The sequence below is a fragment of the Theropithecus gelada genome, chromosome 18 (assembly GCF_003255815.1).
Source record: "Theropithecus gelada isolate Dixy chromosome 18, Tgel_1.0, whole genome shotgun sequence".
Lineage (NCBI taxonomy): Eukaryota > Metazoa > Chordata > Mammalia > Primates > Cercopithecidae > Theropithecus > Theropithecus gelada.
This window is the reverse complement of record NC_037686.1, coordinates 747606-766739: the sequence shown is the minus strand read 5'-3', so window position 1 is coordinate 766739 and position 19134 is coordinate 747606. Positions and strand designations below refer to the sequence as shown.

At 42.1% G+C, this 19134-nt stretch overlaps 1 protein-coding gene across 1 annotated transcript in view; it reads left to right on the top strand.

Moving 5' to 3' along the window:
- Positions 1 to 19134, top strand: part of CEP192 (centrosomal protein 192) — a 140625-nt gene that overhangs the window by 65687 nt on the left and 55804 nt on the right. Inside the window, exons 18-26 of the mRNA XM_025365559.1 lie at positions 2045 to 2213; positions 4898 to 5816; positions 6709 to 6857; positions 8299 to 8529; positions 17410 to 17535; positions 17673 to 17816; positions 17939 to 18002; positions 18440 to 18579; positions 18677 to 18769. Of these exons, the coding sequence (XP_025221344.1) occupies positions 2045 to 2213; positions 4898 to 5816; positions 6709 to 6857; positions 8299 to 8529; positions 17410 to 17535; positions 17673 to 17816; positions 17939 to 18002; positions 18440 to 18579; positions 18677 to 18769 (2035 nt within the window). The remainder of the gene's footprint in view (positions 1 to 2044; positions 2214 to 4897; positions 5817 to 6708; positions 6858 to 8298; positions 8530 to 17409; positions 17536 to 17672; positions 17817 to 17938; positions 18003 to 18439; positions 18580 to 18676; positions 18770 to 19134) is intronic.

The window sequence follows — 19134 nt, the reverse complement described above, 5'->3', positions numbered from 1 at the left end:
TTTGCATGTGTTCTTGCAGTTCACTTTTCATTATTTTAGGTAATTTCACCTAAATGCATTTGTTCTTGTTAACCAAAGGAGTCAAATGAATACAACACATCATCCAGTGACTCAGAACATTTTCCGTGCTATATCATGCTGTGTGTATGTGTTTGTGTGTGTGTGCGTGCGTTTGTGCGGGTGTGCATGTGGATACAGAAACCCATGTAGGTGCATGTCATGGGGGAGCTAGAGAAGGCCTGAAGCAGTTTAGTAGGTAATACTTTGTTGCCATTGGTTAGAAACTTACTAACTGGTATTTTGACAATACCGTCTTGATTTGGGACTTTTTACTTTTATTTTTATTTTTATTTTTATTTTTATTTTTATGAGACAGAGTCTTGCTCTGTGCCCAGACTGGAGTGCAGTGGTGCAATCTTGGCTCACTGCCAGCTCTGCCTCCTGGTTCACGCCATTCTCCTGCCTCATCCTCCTGAGTAGCTGGGACTACAGGCGCCTGCCACCACGCCCGGGTAGTTACTTATTTATTTATTGTTATTATTTTTTTTGAGACAGAGTCTCACAGTCTCGCCCAGGCTGGAGTGCAGTAACGCGATCTCGGCTCACTGCAAGCTCCACCTCCTGGGTTCATACCGTTCTCCTGCCTCAGCCTCCCGAGAAGCTGGGATTACAGGCGCCCGCCACCAAGCCCAGCTAATTTTTTTGTATTTTTAGTAGAGATGGGTTTCACCATGTTAGCCAGGATAGTCTCAATCTCCTGACCTCGTGATCTGCTTGCCTTGGCCTCCCAAAGTGCTGGGATTACAGGCGTGAGCCACTGCGCCCAGCCCACACCTGGCTAATTTTTTGTATTTTTAGTACAGATGGGGTTTAACCATGTTAGATAGGACGGTCTCGATCTCCTGACCTCGTGATCCACCTGCCTCCGCCTCTCAAAGTGCTGGGATTACAGACATGAGCCATGATACCTGGCCAATTTGGAATTTTTTAAAAGTTCAGAATTCAAATTTGAATTTTCCATGTGCGTCCATTGCCTAGCTGAGTATTCTGAACTTTGTACAAAGAAGAAAGATGGTGGAATCCAGTCAAGTGAAGGGCTGAATTCAAGGTAACCAGCAGAGCATAGGTGTGGAGACTGTTTCCAAAGGTGGCTTGACGCTTATTTCCTATCCCCTGTGCTCTTTTGCACTGTGACTGTGCCGCTTTCCCTCAAGAGGTGCAGTCCGTTTCCCGCTCCTTGCGTCTCGGCTGGCAGCCCTGTGAAAGATGCTAATGGACAGAATAATGAGGAAGTGACCCTGGTGTGTTTGCAGATAGATGTGAGACTCTCTGTTGGTCGCTTTCTGATCTTTTCATTTCACGTTGTATAGCAGGGACATCTTTCTGAACCAAGGCTGGAACAGCTTTTGAATGGCTGCATAGTGTTGTATTGCATGTTTGTGCTCTAATTTCTGTAGCTCACTTCCTCCTGGGGAATCGGATCTAAGATTTCCCACTTATTGTCCACAGTGATGTGATGACATGTCCTTTTTGTGAAGTCTTTATATTTATCATTAATTTTTTTTCTCAGGATAAATTCCTAGATGTAGAATATCTTGAGTCAAGAGGCCTTTGATATATACTGCTTAATTGCTCAACTGAAAGTTGTACCACTTGATAGTCCCACAGTGGTGTGTGACTGTTCCCATTTCTTTGCATTTATCTGTGTGATTTTTTTTTTCCTCTTTGCTCGTTGAGGGTTGGAATTCTTCTGTCCATTTCTCTGTATGAGATACTTAGTAAATTTTTATAGAATGAATAGCTAACGTTGCTGTGTGTCTTTATATGGTATTTATTAATGAAAATGCCACAATACATTTTACAGTTGCTTAACAGAGGCTTCATTCAATGGGAATATTTTTTATAGTTTTAGATAATTAAGTGTAAACCTTGAATTCGAGGTAGAGTTATTTGCAAGATTAAAGGCTCATAGGAATGGTTTTTTGCTTATGTAGATAGTTGAAGGACTGGAGAACTGCAGGTGTGAGCTCCTCTTCTCTTTCAGGTGTGCGTTAGAGTCCTTTGGTTCAGCAGCTCAGCAGCAGCCTCCCTGTAAGCAGGAGTTGTCTCCCTTGGCCTGCTCGCCTGCTGGGGTGAGCAGGCTGACGTATGTGTCTGAACCAGAGAGCTCCTGTCCTGCCACAACCACAGATGATGCCCTGGAGGACCGCAAGGTGGGCAGCCACTTGGATTATTTGTTACTAAGGCTTTCAACTCTTAAAAGTGTTACAGATGTTTGATTCAGACAACAGTTCAAGCCTATATAACTTCTGTGTTGCTCTTTTACCTCTAAAATGATTTTTGTATTCGTGTGCACATATTAAATCCCTACTCATGCTAGTAGGCACAGAGGTACAAACATTTTAGGATCTGCCCTGGAAGAGCTCTGTCTGGTGAGGCACACTGTGTAATGAAGTGCGTCATGCTGCGCGTGTACTATGGGGACTCAGAAGGTGGTGGTTGGAAGTCTCACTGCCTTTGCTTCAGCAAAGGTTTCTGCAGGGATAAATACACTGAAGCCACACTTTGCCTGACTGCTAGGGGTTAGGCAACAGGGAAGCAGAGTTAACACATGGGGAGGTGGAGAGTTGTAAGATGCAGACTGATCTGAGGCACTCCGGGAAGTTTAGAACAGCCACAGGGAATCATGTCAATGGGGACAAGTGGATGAGGCTGGAAGAGGGGGGACCAGACTGGGAAGGGTGCTGGGTTTAAAACATGGGAGTTTGAAGGCTTTTAAGCAGGTCACTGTCATGATCTGGTTTGATTTCATTTTGTTTGTGTATTTTTTAGAGATGATCTCGCTCTGTCACCCAGGCTGGAGTATGGTGGCACGATCACAGCTCACTACAGCCTAGGGCTCCTGGTCTCAAGTGATCCTCCTGCCTCAGCCTCCCAAGTAGCTGGGACTACAGGTGTGCACTGCCACACCTGGCTAATTTTTCATTTTTTTTGTAGAGACAGTGTCTTGCCATGTTGCTCAGGCTGGTCTTGTACTCCTGGGCTCAGGTGTTCCTTCTGCCTTGACCTCTCAAGTAGCTGGGACTACAGGTGCCTACCACCACACCTGGCTAATTAAAAAAAATTTTTTTAGAGGTGGGGTCTTGCTGTGTTGCCAGAGCTGGTCTTGAACTCCTGGCCTCAAGCGGTCTTCCTGACTTGGCCTCCCAAAGTGGTGGGATTACAGGCATGAGCCACCAAGCCCAGGCTGGTTTGATGTTTTAAAAGCTCACTCCAACAGCCGTGAGGAAGGAGGGACCAGTAGGAGCAAAATTAAAATCGGAGATTTGACATGAGACCACTGTAGTGGTTTAGGCAAGAGACAGTGGATGCTTGGGCCAAGACAGTAACAGTGGGGATAGAATAGAAGAAGATCAGAGAGAGTTATGTGGGAGAAGCTAGTGTTACCTGTTTTTGTGTGTGGAAGTTGTGGATGTGACATTGTTCAGTTTTTTAATGAGCTGACTGACTGCTGTGGGTATGCTGCGTAGTCTTCCTCCACCAAGCTGCTGGAGAGTTACTGAATGCACAGCACAGTGTTAGGGCGTTACACCCCTTCCTTTGAAAGCTGTCTTTTTCATGTCGTTGTTAGATACTGAGTCTGCGTGTTCTTAGCGTAGTGGTTGAGAGCTGGGTTATGGTGTCAGATAACTTATCTTCTGCTGCCTCCTCAGACAGATTACTAAACCTCCCTCAACCTGTTTCTTCATCTGTAAGGAGGAATAGTATGTGAGGGCAGTGCTTGTCATCTAGTAAGTCACCACGGGATACGTATTATTTGTTACTATTACTTGGCAAATAATATAGTCTTTGTTTCTTAGTGTCTTTATTTCTGAAGCTTTGGCCAGGAGAAATTTATAAACCAAGTACCAGAGCAATCAGTGAAGGTTACGTCTGTCTAGTCTGTAAATTTCAGCTGGTCTATCCTGCAGAGCTGCAGATGTCACTCCTCAGATTATGCATTATGTACAAAGAAATGAGTGTGGACGTTTACCAGGACTGTTAACTTCATGCTTCATAGAGCCACACAAGTTTAGAAATGGGAGAGGACTTAGAACACATAAAAGTTAACATCTTTGGCCGGTCGTGGCGGCTCATACCTGTAATCCCAGCACTTTGGGAGGCTGAGGCAGGCAGATCACCTGAGGTCAGGAGTTCAAAACCAGCCTGGCCAACATGGTGAAACCCTGCCTCTACTAAAAATACAAAGAAATAGCTGGGTGTGGTGGCGGGCCCCTGTAATCCCAGCTACTTGGGAGGCTGAGGCAGGAAAATGGCTTGAACCCGGGAGGTGAAGGTTGCAGTGAGCTGAGATTGCGCCATTGTACTCCAACCTGGGCAACAAGAGGGAGACTCTGTCTCAAAAAAAAAAAAAAAAAAGTTAACATCTTTGAGTGTTCAAGCCCAGGCAGTAGCATGGACAGATGGTGGAGTGGGGCCCTGCCAGCCTCCTGAGCCGCCGCCTGACCTCAAAGTCATTATCATTTCAAGCTTGCTCGGCCCCCACTCCTTCGCTACGAATTTATTTAGATTTTTATTGTAAAGTTTATAGAAATCCCTTAAATCCTCAGAAAGTTACTAGACTCTAGTCCTTTATCTGTGCAAAATTTTCAGATATTCTTAGTGTATACCTATTTTCCTCATAGTATAATTCCTTTTACAAAACAACAAACACACATTTTCTAATGTAAGTCTGCATTTCACAACTGCAAGACTACTATTTTTGTGTAAAACAAATTTTTTTCAAAGAGAAACCTCATGCACATCTCTTTGTTACTTGAGCTTTTACCAGCATGGTTTCAATTTGTTGTATTAAGTTTATCTGTGGATTATTAAAAACAAATTTTCTTGCACTCAGAGTGATATCACCAGCGAGTTGAGTACCACAATTATTCAAGGCAGTCCAGCCGCATTGGAGGAACGGGCTATGGAAAAATTGAGAGAAAAAGTTCCATTTCAGAATAGAGGAAAAGGAACATTATCATCTATTATCCAGAATAACTCTGATACAAGAAAAGCAACTGAAACCACTTCTCTGAGTAGCAAGGCTGAATCTTTAAAACCTGACTTTAAATGGAGTAAAGATCCCTCCTCCAAAAGTGGAAATCTGTTGGAAACCAATGAGGTAGGTTTGACATCAAACCCTGAAGAAGTGGACCTGATCAGGCTGGCTCTCCTGGGCAAGTCAGGTCTGAGCTGTCAGGTGGGGTCAGCCACATCACGTCCTGTGTCCTGCCAGGAGCCTGTAGATGAAGATCAAAGAATAATTTCTAAAGATAAGTCAACTGCTGGCCGTGAGTTCGGGGGCCAGGTTTCTCATCAGACCACCTCTGAAAACCAGTGCACTCCTGTTGCCAGCAGCACAGTTCGCGGCTCTGTGGCTGACATGCAGAACGTGCCTGCTGCTGTGCACGCACTCTTGGCGCAGCCCTCTCTCAGCACAGCTCCCTTTGCTCAGCGGTATTTGGGAACGCTCCCTTCGGCTGGAAGCACCACCTTGCCTCAGTGTCATGCTGGCAGCGCCACAGTCTGTGGCTTCTCAGGAGGCCTCCCCTACCCAGCCGTCGCAGGAGAGCCTATGCAGAGCTCGCTGGCTGTGGGGATTTGTCTGGGGTCAAATATCGGCTCTGGATGGACGGGCTCCTCTTCCCTCTGTAACCCGTATTCTAATACCTTAAATCAGAACCTGCTAAGCACAACAAAACCTTTTCCTGTGCCGTCTGTTGGTACCAACTGTGGAATTGAACCATGGGATTCAGGAATGACATCAGGATTGGGTAAGATGCTCTTTCTCTGTTTTGTTGCTTGGTATTATTTTCTCAAATGACACCACAAAGCTGGTTTGTTCCAAGGAGTTACTGGTTAGCATTAATTCCTTGTAAGTTTTGTGCTTCTTCCTAAACTGAGAACACCATATATTTCTGTGCAAACGTCCCTGAAGTTGGCTTAGAAAAATGCTACACTTATGCAGGTGACAGGCTGCCTATGGCTCTGCCTTCCTCGTCTCTTTTTTGCTCTGCCGTTGCAGTTTTGTGATTATTTCACCTAGGAAATGTCCAGTTTAGAGTTGAATCCCAGAATGAGCGAGTGCCTCCACCTTGTGAGTTCTCTGGGTGGCTGTTGTGGGGAGAGGCAGCACTCTCAGGTGCATGTGTGGGGCAACTTCTCTCTGGGAGCTGTGCTTTTACTGACACGGTACACACGGCCACTGGGCTACTGTCTTCTCTGCCCTCCAGAACAACTGCATGAGGACGTTGGAAGATAGGTGGCAGCAGTAAAATCTGATCAGTGTCTACGTCTGGAAAGTTAGAGCCTCTGGAGTTCTTTGTTTTTGTTTTTTGTTTTGTTTTGTTTTAAGATAAGCAGTGACTTATAATTTATGAGAGGAAAGGAGATTACTTACAGGCAGTAACCTCAAAGAATTGATTAGCCGTAATTGTGAGTTGGATCCAGTTTTAATTTTCTTTTCCTGGGCTGGATGGAAGCAGGAAAAACTTGTAGGCAGGTGTCTGAGGCTCACGCAACATCAGGGACTCCCTCATCAGGAGCACTGTGACTCTAGCTCTTAAGTGTAAACGGCCGTCATGTAAACTCATTGCTGTTTAACAGGTTTGGCTTATAATTTGGGGTTTGCTGTAACGTGCATTTTTGTGCCTTCTTCTCACCCAGGGAGTGTCCGAGTGCCGGAGGAGTTGAAGCTTCCTCACGCTTGCTGTGTCGGGATCGCTTCCCAGACCCTCCTCAGTGTGCTCAATCCAACCGACCGCTGGCTGCAAGTCAGCATCGGGGTCCTCAGCATTAGTGTGAATGGTGAAAAGGTAGCTTTTTACGTCTTTCTCATTTAACTTAACAGTTGCATTGTGATTAGGTGCTTGGTTTCCCCCATCTGTAGTGCTAGGTTCTCCCTTCACCCCTTTATTAATGCACACAGTCATTGCCATGCTCTCTTTCTCTCAGACCCCTTTTGTTGTAGTGCTTGTAGAGTGTAAAGTGAAAGAGTGTTTTGCATTTTCCATCATTTATTGTTTATATTTTATTGTTATTTATTTGTAAAATCCTATAAATTTGCTTTTAGTGCTGCTATTTAAATCATCCAAAGCTCGGAGTTTCTCGTTGCTACTTGTCAGTTTTGTTAAAGGTGATTGAATATAAGTAACCATGACTTATCAAAAAAAAAAAAAAAAAAGAAAGCAGCTACTCTTGGAGCTTATGCTTTCATTGGCAAGGGAAGTCTTTTTGACTAATTTATCTGATGATTTTCTTACATGAGCTTTTGAAATACTTGGAAACGCAGTTTTAATATGAACTCCTAAGACAAGTGTCCCTTACATGATCAATTATAGTTCCTATAATTCTAGACTCTAAATCTCTCCTGGTTACAGTGACCATTTGAACGTCGGTGAGTGGGGAGCGGGGTGTATGGTCAGCAGCTGTTTTGAAATGTCCCAGTTTTATGACTGTTACTTGTGAGTCAGCACTGGTGCATGGGTTTCCTCTTCCCTCCTGCCTCTTAGTGGCCATTGTTTGCCTGGTAAAATAAGATCGCCTCCCCCCACGCCTTCTCGGCTTCTCCCCTCTACTTCCAGTCCTCAGGTTAAATGAAAAGCAGGTGGTTGAAGGAGAGGGTTGAGAGTGGAAGGTGGGCTGTGAAGACTTTTTAGGGGCATCCTGGAGTCTGTGAATGAAGCAGTGTTGTCTGTGGAAGTGGAGAGTGGAAAAGAAGATCCCATTGACAGTGAGGAGGGAGGGTGGCTGGAGTCTGTGAATGAAGCAGTGTTGTCTGTGGAAGTGGAGAGTGGAAAAGAAGATCCCCATTGACAGTGAGGAGGGAGGGTGGCTGGAGTTGTCACTGCGGTTGAAGCAGAGTCAGGGCTGTGGGACCTCAGTGGTTAGCCTGACTCTTCTTCCCCCAGCCCCCGCCCACCACTGTGTTGTGTGTCCTAGAGAGACTTACAGGGCTGTGAAAGAGTGACCCTTCTCAGTGTCCTTTTTAAGACAAGTGAGTGTACAGGTCAATGTGCTTGCTTGGAGATGGACTGGGGAGACAGCCCTGGTGCAGCAAGAACATTCAACTCATGAAGGATTTGACTCGTTGTACTTTAGAGACCATGAATGACAAGGCTTTGACATTTTTGAAGGATAATAAATGTCTTAATTTGGCAGTTTGAGTGATTGGGAAAAGGAATCTTAAACTAGGTGATTCTACTTGATTTTCATTGTGAAGTCATTAATAACGAACTTTGTGGCTCTTTTTTGAAGGTGGATCTTTCAACATATCGTTGTTTAGTTTTCAAGAATAAAGCCATCATAAGGCCTCATACCACAGAAGAGATAAAAGTGCTTTTTATCCCATCCAGTCCTGGGGTTTTCAGATGCACATTCAGTGTTGCTTCTTGGCCGTGTTCGACAGATGCTGAGACCATCGTACAGGCGGAAGCTTTGGCCAGCACCGTCACTCTCACTGCCATTGCCGAGAGTCCTGTTATCGAGGTACCCGTTTGTAAATGAATCTTTGTCATACCTGGTGTTTTAAAGAAGACTGTTTAACGTTAGAAGTAAAATTTGGGAAGAAGAAATTTGTGGACAAAGGAGCCACAAAATTAGTTTCAAGCTGAACTTTAGTTCTTAGTATCTTTTTATTTCAAAATTTGAAATTATTTTTAATTTTACAGAAACACAAGTATACAGAAACACAAGCTAAGATATCTATAAAGCAGAGTATAAGGTTAAGCAGTATTTTCCAACTGATTTCTATTGTATAATTCGATGTCCACTTAACAACGTGCCAGTGGTTCATATTCTTTTTATATTTCTGCACCTGGAGATTATTTGCCAGCTAGAAAAGTTTCCCTTCTCTAGTCACCTATTTTCTGGGAGCCAAAGAAATTAAGTCTGGCCAAGTTAGGATAATAAGTGGTTATTAGATTATGTGCTCATTTAGGATGATGACTCTCAACCGTGGCTGCACACTGGAATAACACTGGTGTCTCTTAAATGTACCCCAATACCTGAGTCCCACTTTGACTGAATCAGAATGAGGGAGGGTGTGGCTGCCTCTCGGTAATTTTTAAATCTTCCCAGATGATTATAATTCATAGCCTTAGTTAACAACCACTGCTTTATAGAGCTATCTCCTCTTAGTTATAGTGAAATCAGAACTAACATATTGAAAAAAATTAAGGAATGTGAGAGGGAGGGATGGGAGGGTGCAGAGCAGAGGAAAAGCAGAACAGGCCTTGATACAGTAATGAGTCGCTTAACAATAGGGGTATGCCCTGAGAAATGTGTCCTTAGGCAGTTTTGTCATTGTGTGAATATCGCAGAGTGTACTCAGACAAACCTAGACGGCACAGCCTTCTGCGCACGTAGGCCTTATGGGACAGTCCATTGTTCCTAGGCTAGCACCATTGTTCCCATACAGCTTGTTACTGTACTTAATACTGTAGGGCAGTTGTAACACCATGGTAAGTGTTTCTATAGCTAAACGTAGAAAAGGTACAGAAAAAATACATGATAAAAGATTAAAAAATGGTACGTTTTATAGGGCACTTACCAGAGGACTCAAAGTTGCTCTCTGTGAATCAGTGGTAAAGGCCTAGGATATTACTGTACACTCTTGTAGACGTTATAAACACTGCACATTTAGGCTATACCAAATTCATTTAAAAAAAGTTATACTATGATGTTATGATAGCTCTGACATCACAAGGTGTTAGGAATTTTCCATCTCCATTATAATCTTATGGGATCACTGGCCTGTATACAGTCCATCATTGACTAAAACATCATTATGTAGCATGTGACTTTAATTAAAAATTAGTTGATTTCAGCTGGGCACTGGCACACACCTGTAATCCCAGCACTTTGAGAGGTCAAGGTGGGTGGATTGCTTGAGCCCAGGAGTTCGAGACCAGCCTGGACAACGTAGTGAGACCCCCGTCTCTACACAAAATTTTAAAAATCAGCTGGCTCTGGTGGTGCATGCTTATGATCCCAACTACTCCAGAAGCTGAGGTGAGAGGTCACTTGAGCTCAGGAATTTGAGGCTACAGTGAGCTAATGATCACATCACTGTACTCCAGCCTGGGCAACAGAGCGAGACCCAGTCTCAAAAGAAAAAAAAAATTAATTTCCTAATATGTGAATTGAACTTAACATATTTAGCTAACCACACTTAACAGGTGTTACTGATATCCTCCTAAAGTTAATTAGTTGTTTCAGGCCAGGCGCGTGGCTCGTGCCTGTAATCCCAGCACTTTTGGAGGCCAAGGCGGGCGGATCACCTGAGGTCAGGAGTTTGAGACCAGACTGGCCAACATGGCGAAACCCTGTCTCTAGTAAAAATACAAAAATTAGCCAGATGTGGTGACGGGCGCCTGTAGTCCCAGCTACTCAGGAGGCTAAGGCAGGAGAATCGCTTGAACTCGAGAGGTGGAGGTTAGAGTGAGCTGAGATCACGCTATTGCACTCCAGCCTGGACGACAGAGCAAGACTCTGCCTCAAAAAAAAAAAAAAAAAAAGATAAAGTTAGTTTTTTCATTCTGCAAAGCTGTAATTGTGACTTGCAGTTTAGAAGTGGGTGTTGGGGATGAGACACAGGGTAGCCACTCTGGGAGACGGGTGAGAATCACCAGCGTTTTCCCCACAGTACACGTTCTTCAGGGGATGCTTAGTAACCTAGCTCAACAACTTTATTTTCTAGGGCATGGAGGAGGAAGTCGATTGGAAATGTTCTCATAGTTTTTTTTTCATGTTTTCATGTTCCTGTGTCCTTACGTTGATATCTGCACATACTATAAACTTTTAGTGATCTTTTTTCTTTTTGGCTAAGTGCCGTTTTATATACTTCTCAGTCAGCTCTGCTCTGCTTGCCTTTCTCTAGGTCAAGGTTTTTCAGCATTAACACTAGTGCCATTTTGGGCTAGAAGATTCTTTGAGGGTAGCGAGGGCTGTCTTGTGCAGTGTAGGATGTTTAGCAGTGGCCCTGGCCTCTACCCACTGGATGTCAGTAATACCTCTTTCCCCACTGTGGTAACCAGTAACGTCTCCAAACCTGGTCAAGCCACCCCCGATAGGAACCACTGAGAACCGGTGTTATTAACCTCCTGCATTTCAGTACATGTCACTAAACCAGCTGTTGAGCCTGCCTCTAAGCAGCTTACCTTTCTGTAGCAGACATGATAAATCACATTTATGCAATATTTGGCATTGCCGTGTCCCGAGCGGCTCACATATATCAGTGGTGTTTGGTAGTAGAAGGCAGTGATTCCCTACTGGTGTGCTCATTGGAACCACCTGATGAACTTCAAAAACTGCTGATGTCTGTGTCCGAGCTTTGAATCCAACAAACAGACAAGTTTGGGAACCACTGGTATAGGGAATGGTTCAGTATTAATCAAGCTAGTTGAAGCTGCCTTCTTGGAGGAGTGGAACCAGAGGAATTAGGCCCTGATGGCTCAGCAGGGTTTGCCTGGGGAACCACATTCCCTGTGAGAGAGCGTTCGGGAATTTTATACAGAGACCACATGCATAGAACTGTTAGATTACTTTCTCAGCGTGATAAAGGGTCTCCCAGGTACATAATGCAAATGTTACAGTGTAAAGTATGTGCACCTTTATTTTGGCTAGATATTGCCAATTTGCTGTCTAACTTACGTTCCCAGGAGAAATGTATGCAGGTTCCTGTTACTGCTAACCTTTGGTATTGTTAGATTTTATTTTATTTTTTTAATCATTCTGGAGTGGTATGGATTTTTTTTTAATTTTAAATTTTTCTTTTATTTAAAAATTTTTTTGTGGGTATCTAAATAGGTGTATGTATTTATGGGCTACATGAGATGTTTTGTTACAGACATGCAATGTGAAATAAGCACGTCATGGAGAATAGGTTATCCCCTCAAGCATTTATCCTTTGAGTTACAAATAATCCAGTTACATACTTTAAGTTATTTTAAAATACACAATTGTTGGCCAGGGACGGTGGCTCACACCTGTAATCCCAGCACTTTGGGAGGCTGAGGCGGGCGGATCCCGAGGTCAGGATATCGAGACCATCCTGGCTAACATGGTGAAACCTCGTCTTTACTAAAAATACAAAAAATCAGCCGGGCGTGGTGGCGGGCGCCTGTAGTCCCAGCTGCTCGGGAGCCTGAGGCAGGAGAATGGCGTGAACTCGGGAGGCGGAGCTTGCAGTGAGCCGAGATCACGCCACTGCACTTCAGCCTGGGCTACAGAGCGAGACTCCGTCTCAAAAAAAAAAATACACAACTATTATTGGCTATAGGCATCCTATTGTGCTGTCAAATAGTAGGTCTTAATTCATTCTTTCTATTTGTTTAGTACCCATTAACCATCCCCACCTCACCCCCAACCCCTACCCTTCTGAGCCTTTCATAACCATCTTTCTATTCTCTATGTTTGTAAGTTCAATTGATTTGGTTTTTAGAACCCACAAATAAGTGAGAACATGTGATGTTTGTCTTTCTGTGCCTGGTGTATTTCACTTAACATAATGGTCTCCAGTTCCATCCATGTTATTGCAAATGACTGGATCTCATTCTTCCTATGGCTGAATCGTACTCCATTGTGTGTATGTACCACATTGTCTTGATCCACTTATCCGTTGATGAGCACTTAGGTTGCTTCCAAATCTTAGTTATTGTAAACAGTGCTGCAACAAACATGTTTCTTTAATATACTGATTTCCTTTCTTTTGGGTATATACCCCGCAGTCGAATAGCTGGATCACATGGTAGCTCAATTTTTAGTTTTTTGAGGAATCTCCAAACTGTTCTTCATAGTGGTTGTACTAATTCACATTCTCACCAACAGTGTGTGCGAGGGTTCCCTTTTCCCTGCATCCTCACCAGCATTTGTTATTGCCCGTCTTTTAAATATAAGCCATTTTAACTGGGGTAAGATGATATTTCATTGTAGTTTGGATTTGCATTTCTCTGATGATCAGTGATGTCGAGCACCTTTTCATATGCCCGTTTGGCATTTGTGTGTCTTCCTTTGAGAAATGTCTATTCAAATATTTTGCCCAGTTTTTGATTGGGTTATTAGATTTTTTCCTGTAGAGTTGTTTGAGCCCCTTATATATTCTGGTTATTAATCCCTTGTCAGATGGGTAATTTGCAAATATTTTGTCTCATTCTGTGGGTTGTCTTTTCACTTTGTTGCTTGCATCCTTTGCTGTGTAGAAGCTTTTTAATTTAATCCCATTTGTCCATGTTTGTTTTGGTGCCTTTGCTTGTGGGGTATTGCTCAAAAGAAGTCTTTGCCCGGTCCAATGTCCTGGAGATTTTCCTGAAATTTTTATTTATTTATTTATTCATTCATTCTTTCATTCATTTAGAGATGGAGTCTCGCTTTGTCGCCCAGGCTGGATTGCAGTGGCACAATCTCGGCACACTGCAACCTCCACCTCCCGAGTTCAAGCTGTTCTCCTGCCTCAGCCTCTCTGGCAGCTGGGATTACAGGCACGCACCACCATGCCTGGCTAATTTTTGTATTTTTAGAAGAGATGAGGTTTCACCATATTGGCCAGGCTGGTCTTGATCTCCTGACCTTGTGATCTGCCCTCCTCAGCCTCCCAAAGTGCTGGGATTACAGGTGTGAGCCACTGTGCCTGGACCCAATGTTTTCTTGTAGTAGTTTCATAGTTGGAGCTCTTAGGTTTAAGTTTTTAATCCATTTTGATTTGATTTTTGTATATGGCAAGAGACACGGTCTAGTTTCACTCTTCTGCATATGGATATCCAATTTTCCCGGCACCATTTATTGAAGAGACAGTCTTTTCCCCAGTGTATGTTCTTGGCACCTTTGTCAAAAATGAGTTCACTGTAGGTGTGCGGATTTGTGTTTGGGTCCTCTATTCTGTTCCTTTAGTCTGTGTATCTGTTTTTATGCCAGTACCATGCTGTTTTGGTTACTGTGGCTCTGTAGTATAATTTGAAGTCAGGTAATGTGATTCCTCCAGTTTTATTCTTTTTGGTTGGGATAGCTTGTCTATTCCAGGTCTTTTGTGGTTCCATGTAAATTTTAGGATTTTGTTTTTCTATTTCTGTGAAGTAGTATGGACATTTTAACAATGTTGATTCTTCCAGTCTGTAAACACGGAATGTTTTTCTATTTTTTGGTGTCCTCTTCAATTTCCTTAATCAGTGTTTTATAGTTTTCATTATAGAGGTCTTTTACTTCTTTGACTAAGTTAATTCCTAGGTATTTAATTTTATGTGTGGCTATTGTAAATGGGATTACTTTTTAAATTTCTTTTTCACATAGTTCAGTGTTGGCGTATAGAAATGCTACTGACTTTTATATGTTAATTTTGTATCCTGTAACTTTACTGAAAGTTTTTAAATCAGTTCTAATAGTTTTTTTTTTTTTAAACATGGTCACTTACTTTAATAACAATACATATACCGTGTTATCACCATGGGATATAAATTCAGGTTAGACAAGATAATTTCCCAAGTGTAATAGCATTCTGTAGTATATAAAAGTTTGTGTATGCTCTCTGGCCAAACCAGCTTGCTCAGAAGACCTTCATCAGTTTCATTATAGGTAATTTGTTTAGTTTAATGTTTACAGTTCTTACGGAGAACATAACACACATTTAAAAAGCGTTCATTTTTTCCATGAGTGCTTAAAATACATATTTCTATTTCAAGGTGACATTTAAAAATTATTCTAATATAACAGCAGCAAAAATATAGTCTGTAGTTACAAAAGAAGTAAGCTAGAATCCGTAAGTTGTGCTCATGTTTACAATTGTGATTCTTTAATAAATACTATCACTATGCAGCTCTATTGTAAGCTTTCAAGATTTGGTTTAAACACACCCACATACATACTGCCAGTTGTGGGAGGCTTTACAAGTTATATTCCCTGCACTCTTTGGACAGAGTTCTAAAAGAGCCAGCCAGTCCACAAGACAGGCATTAACTGGGGCAAATAGGACTCTTGTATAACATCTAAAACATGAGATTCTGCAACAAACTGGGGGCACTACAGGGTTGGCCTGGTATCTTCTTTAGAACTAATTTCATCACACAGTTTAAGAAGGTGGACATTTCAACACCATCAAGTGCATTTAGGTGACATGTTTCTTTTACGTTAACTTGACTTCCTTGAATGGCCTAGTTTGTAAACTAGTCACTAGTAATTCGGTCACCAGGCAAATCAAGAAAGGAAGTCAGTATTCAAAATGCCATGTTACCATCTGAACTCACTCAAATAGTTCACTTTCAACGTTAATATGTAACTTCAATAATGAGATGTCTAACTAAAGCAAACTCCTCCAACAAGACGAAGACAGCATCTCATTTAAATGCTCATCTTTTCCTTCCGTATTACCTTTGACTAATGTTTTAGTTCTAAACAGTTTTTACAGTCCCAACATTAACATTGTAAACAGATTTATCAAGCTATTTATACATCTTTTTGCTCACCATTGCTTCATGAATCTCTTGCTTTTCCCTCTGTTACGGACTCTGTTATCTAAGTTTTTAAAATTTTTTTTTTGAGACAGAGTCTCGCTCTGTCACCCAGGCTGGAGTGCCGTGGCGCAATCTCAGCTCACTGCAAGCTCCGCCTCCCGGGCTCACGCCATTCTCCTGCTTTGGCCTCCCAATTAGCTGGGACCACCGGCACCCGCCACCACGCCCAGCTAATCTTTCTTTTTTTTGTGTGTGTGTGTTTTAGTAGAGATGGGGTTTCACCATGTTAGCCAGGATGGTCTCGATCTCCTGACCTTGTGATCCACCCGCCTCGGCCTCCCAAAGTGCTGAGATTACAGGCGTGAGCCACCACGCCCAGCCCTGTTATCTACATTTAAAGTGAATTTACTTCATAGTTTATTTCATGTTTCTAGTTCTTGGGTTACTAATGCTTCTACTAGTTACTTTTGCTGAGTCTTTCTGATTTTCTTCCAGTGGCTTCTAATTTTTTGATATTTAAAAAATTTTAATGTGAGCTCACATTCATTGAGGCTGCTTTTTGCTTTAGGAATCCCATGACGTGTCTTAGTCTTTGGAAGTGTCTCTAGAGAGTACTTTTGCAGAAATGTTGGAGGTGTTAAAAGCCTTTGTGATTTTTTTCAACTTGGGGATCCCCTGTCCCATGTGGCCTAGGCCTAGGCTTTCATGTTCTTGCAAATAATATTCTATGCCACCCATCTCTGGACAGGTTCCTTGCTGACTCCATAGACATGTGAACAGTTTTTGCAGTTCCCTTTTCATTTCATTCCTTTGAATTTCTGGGCTTTATGTGCAGATTTCAAATTCCATTCTAGCCTCGCCCTGCTCATAACAAGCTTGAAGTCACATCTTCTGTTCTCTGGAACGTATTAAAGCTCTACCACCTTGAGGGCAAGTCTGGAACCCAGACCTTCCTGGGCCACCATGGAAATCAGCTCCCACTTAGTGGTCTGCCTTTGATCTCCACTTATTTTGTGTTTGGGTAGCGCAAAACAAAATGGGTGCACGTGTGTGTGTGTGTGTGTACGTGTGTGTGTGTGTGTGTGTGTAAAATACAGTCTGTCCTCTGAATCTGTGGGTTTTGCATTCTTGTGTTTTACCAACCTTGGATCAGAAATACTCAGAATAAAAAAAGGGGTAGTTGCTTCTGTATTGCACATGTATAGACATTTTTTTCTTGTCATTATTTCATTATTCTCTAACAATAAAGTATAACAACTATTTACATAGCATTTACATTATATTAGGTACTGTCAGTAATCTAGAGATGGTTTGAAGTATACAGGAGGATGTGCCTAGGCTATATGCAAATACTGTGACATTTCCTGTCAGGGACATTCATGAATTTTGATATCCAGTGAGGGTTCCTGTAGTGTCAAACGTTTCCACATATGGGTGTGTGAGGGTCTGAGTTTGATTGGTTCCCGCATTTAGGGAAGTGAGTCTGTCATGATCATAGGCACTTGTTTTAAACTTTTGATATGTCTGTTTTGATACCATTTTAACATTTGCAGATTACATCTGAAAATGCCAAGATATTCATAGTATTTTTGAAAGGAATTGAGAAGTCATTATTCTAATAATAGAACTCATTGAAAAGGGGTCTATAATTTTATAAAATTATCAGTTCATCTTAAGATACAGTCTTTTCAAAGTAACAGCAGCTGAATTCTATAGTATATTTGGGTACATCGACTACCTCAAAAGAATAAATTAACATTTATTTTTGTAGAAAATAAGCAGTTGTTAAATAGCTTGGGAAAATGTAGTAAGTTTTACTTAATGCTAACTCATAATTTGTGGCTAGAAATGGCAGTCATATGAACATACATGTTGTGCTATTTATTAATATATTACTTTTCAATCATTCCCTTTTTTTGGTAATTAGGTAGAAACAGAAAAGAAAGATGTTCTTGATTTTGGTGACTTGACTTATGGAGGCTGGAAAGCTCTCCCACTAAAATTGATAAACCGAACGCATGCCACTGTGCCAATTAGACTGATTATTAATGCTGTAAGTACGAACATACAGTAAGAAACTGTTTACAGAATGCACTGATCTTATGAAAGTACATTTTTTTAAGGATTTTGTTAACAAGCTCAGCGTTACACTGTTGGCTTTACTGAACTGATTCTTGTATTTCTAAACAGAACGCCGTAGCCTGGCGCTGTTTCATGTTTTCCAAGGAACCCGTCCGAGCTCCTGTGGAAGCTGCTCCTTGCACCGATGTGGTCACCCGGCTAGCAGGCCCTTCTGTGGTCAACCACATGATGCCTGCTAGTTATGATGGACAGGTAGGAGAGAACTGGCTTAGAATTAAAGAGGAGATTAAGCTGCTAAACTGCTTTTCCTTCATTAAGATTTTAATCTTAATACCAGTTTACATTAAGTCAAATTTTTCTTTTAATTTTAATAGGATCCAGAATTTCTGATGATTTGGGTTCTTTTCCATAGTCCAAAGAAACAGATCAGCTCTTCAGGTATCATGTTTACATTGTGTGGGAACTGCTTTAATCTGTAGCTAAATAAACTACAAATTTGAGATGTATTTCCTTTGTCAGTAAGTGTCAGTACCTCGAAATTTGTCAAGTATTTTATGTTTTTTTGAAATTGAGGCAGATGGCGTGCTGTTTTGCGTCAATCCTGTGTAAGTGTGGGTAACTCCTGCAGGTAGCACTGAAAACCTTTTCAAATGTTTTCTATTAATTGATCTTATCACGTTTACCAGTTGAATGTTTTCTTTCTTTTTCCACCTTTCTCTTCACTCTTTCTATTCTTTTAACTCTTAAAAATCTTCTTGCCTAAATGTTCTTATTGCCCCTAAGGGCACTGTGTGGGACTGCTGATGGCATTTAGAATTAAATAACTCTCTGGTCTCTGAGCTAAAAGAATGTATTTTTTTTTTTTTTTTTTTTAGAGGTTCTGGATTCAGCAGAAGAATTCTTCGCAAAAGTTGATATAGAAGTAGACAGCCCAAACCCTACGCCAGTTCTTAGAAGTGTGAGTCTCCGAGCAAGAGCGGGAATAGCTAGGATCCACGCTCCCAGGGACTTGCAGGTAGCCTCCGTCCTCCTTTCTGCCATTACTGCTTTCATTCATGCTGATTTCACTTTGTGACAGTTCGTTGAAATGTCTATCTTGCCCCATCCTCCAGACGATGCATTTCTTGGCCAAAGTGGCTTCCTCAACAAAGCAGCACTTACCTTTGAAAAATGCTGGGAACATTGAAGTTTATTTGGATATCAAGGTATGCACTTCCATCAGAGTGCCATACGAGAGGCTTTCCTCAGACTGCGAGAGCTCCTTGTTTTCTGCAGGGCTCTTGTGCCCTTCCTGGCCCAACAGAGTGCCCTGAGCCTCAGATGAAAGAATCACTGAGAGTTTTTAAAAACTGGGTGTTATATAACGTCAAATGTCTGCTGTGGCGCTTTTAAGTTTGAAGTCCGGTGTCTTGAATATGAGAACCAAGTTCTTAGATTAGTTCCTGAAAAACATGCATGTCACCCTTTGGTTGGAGTTGGTGGAGAGAGATCCACACACATTGACATCATTTCTGAGATCTGAGGGTGAGTGAGAGGGGGTTAGTGATCCAAAACTGGGGGTGAGGTGGAA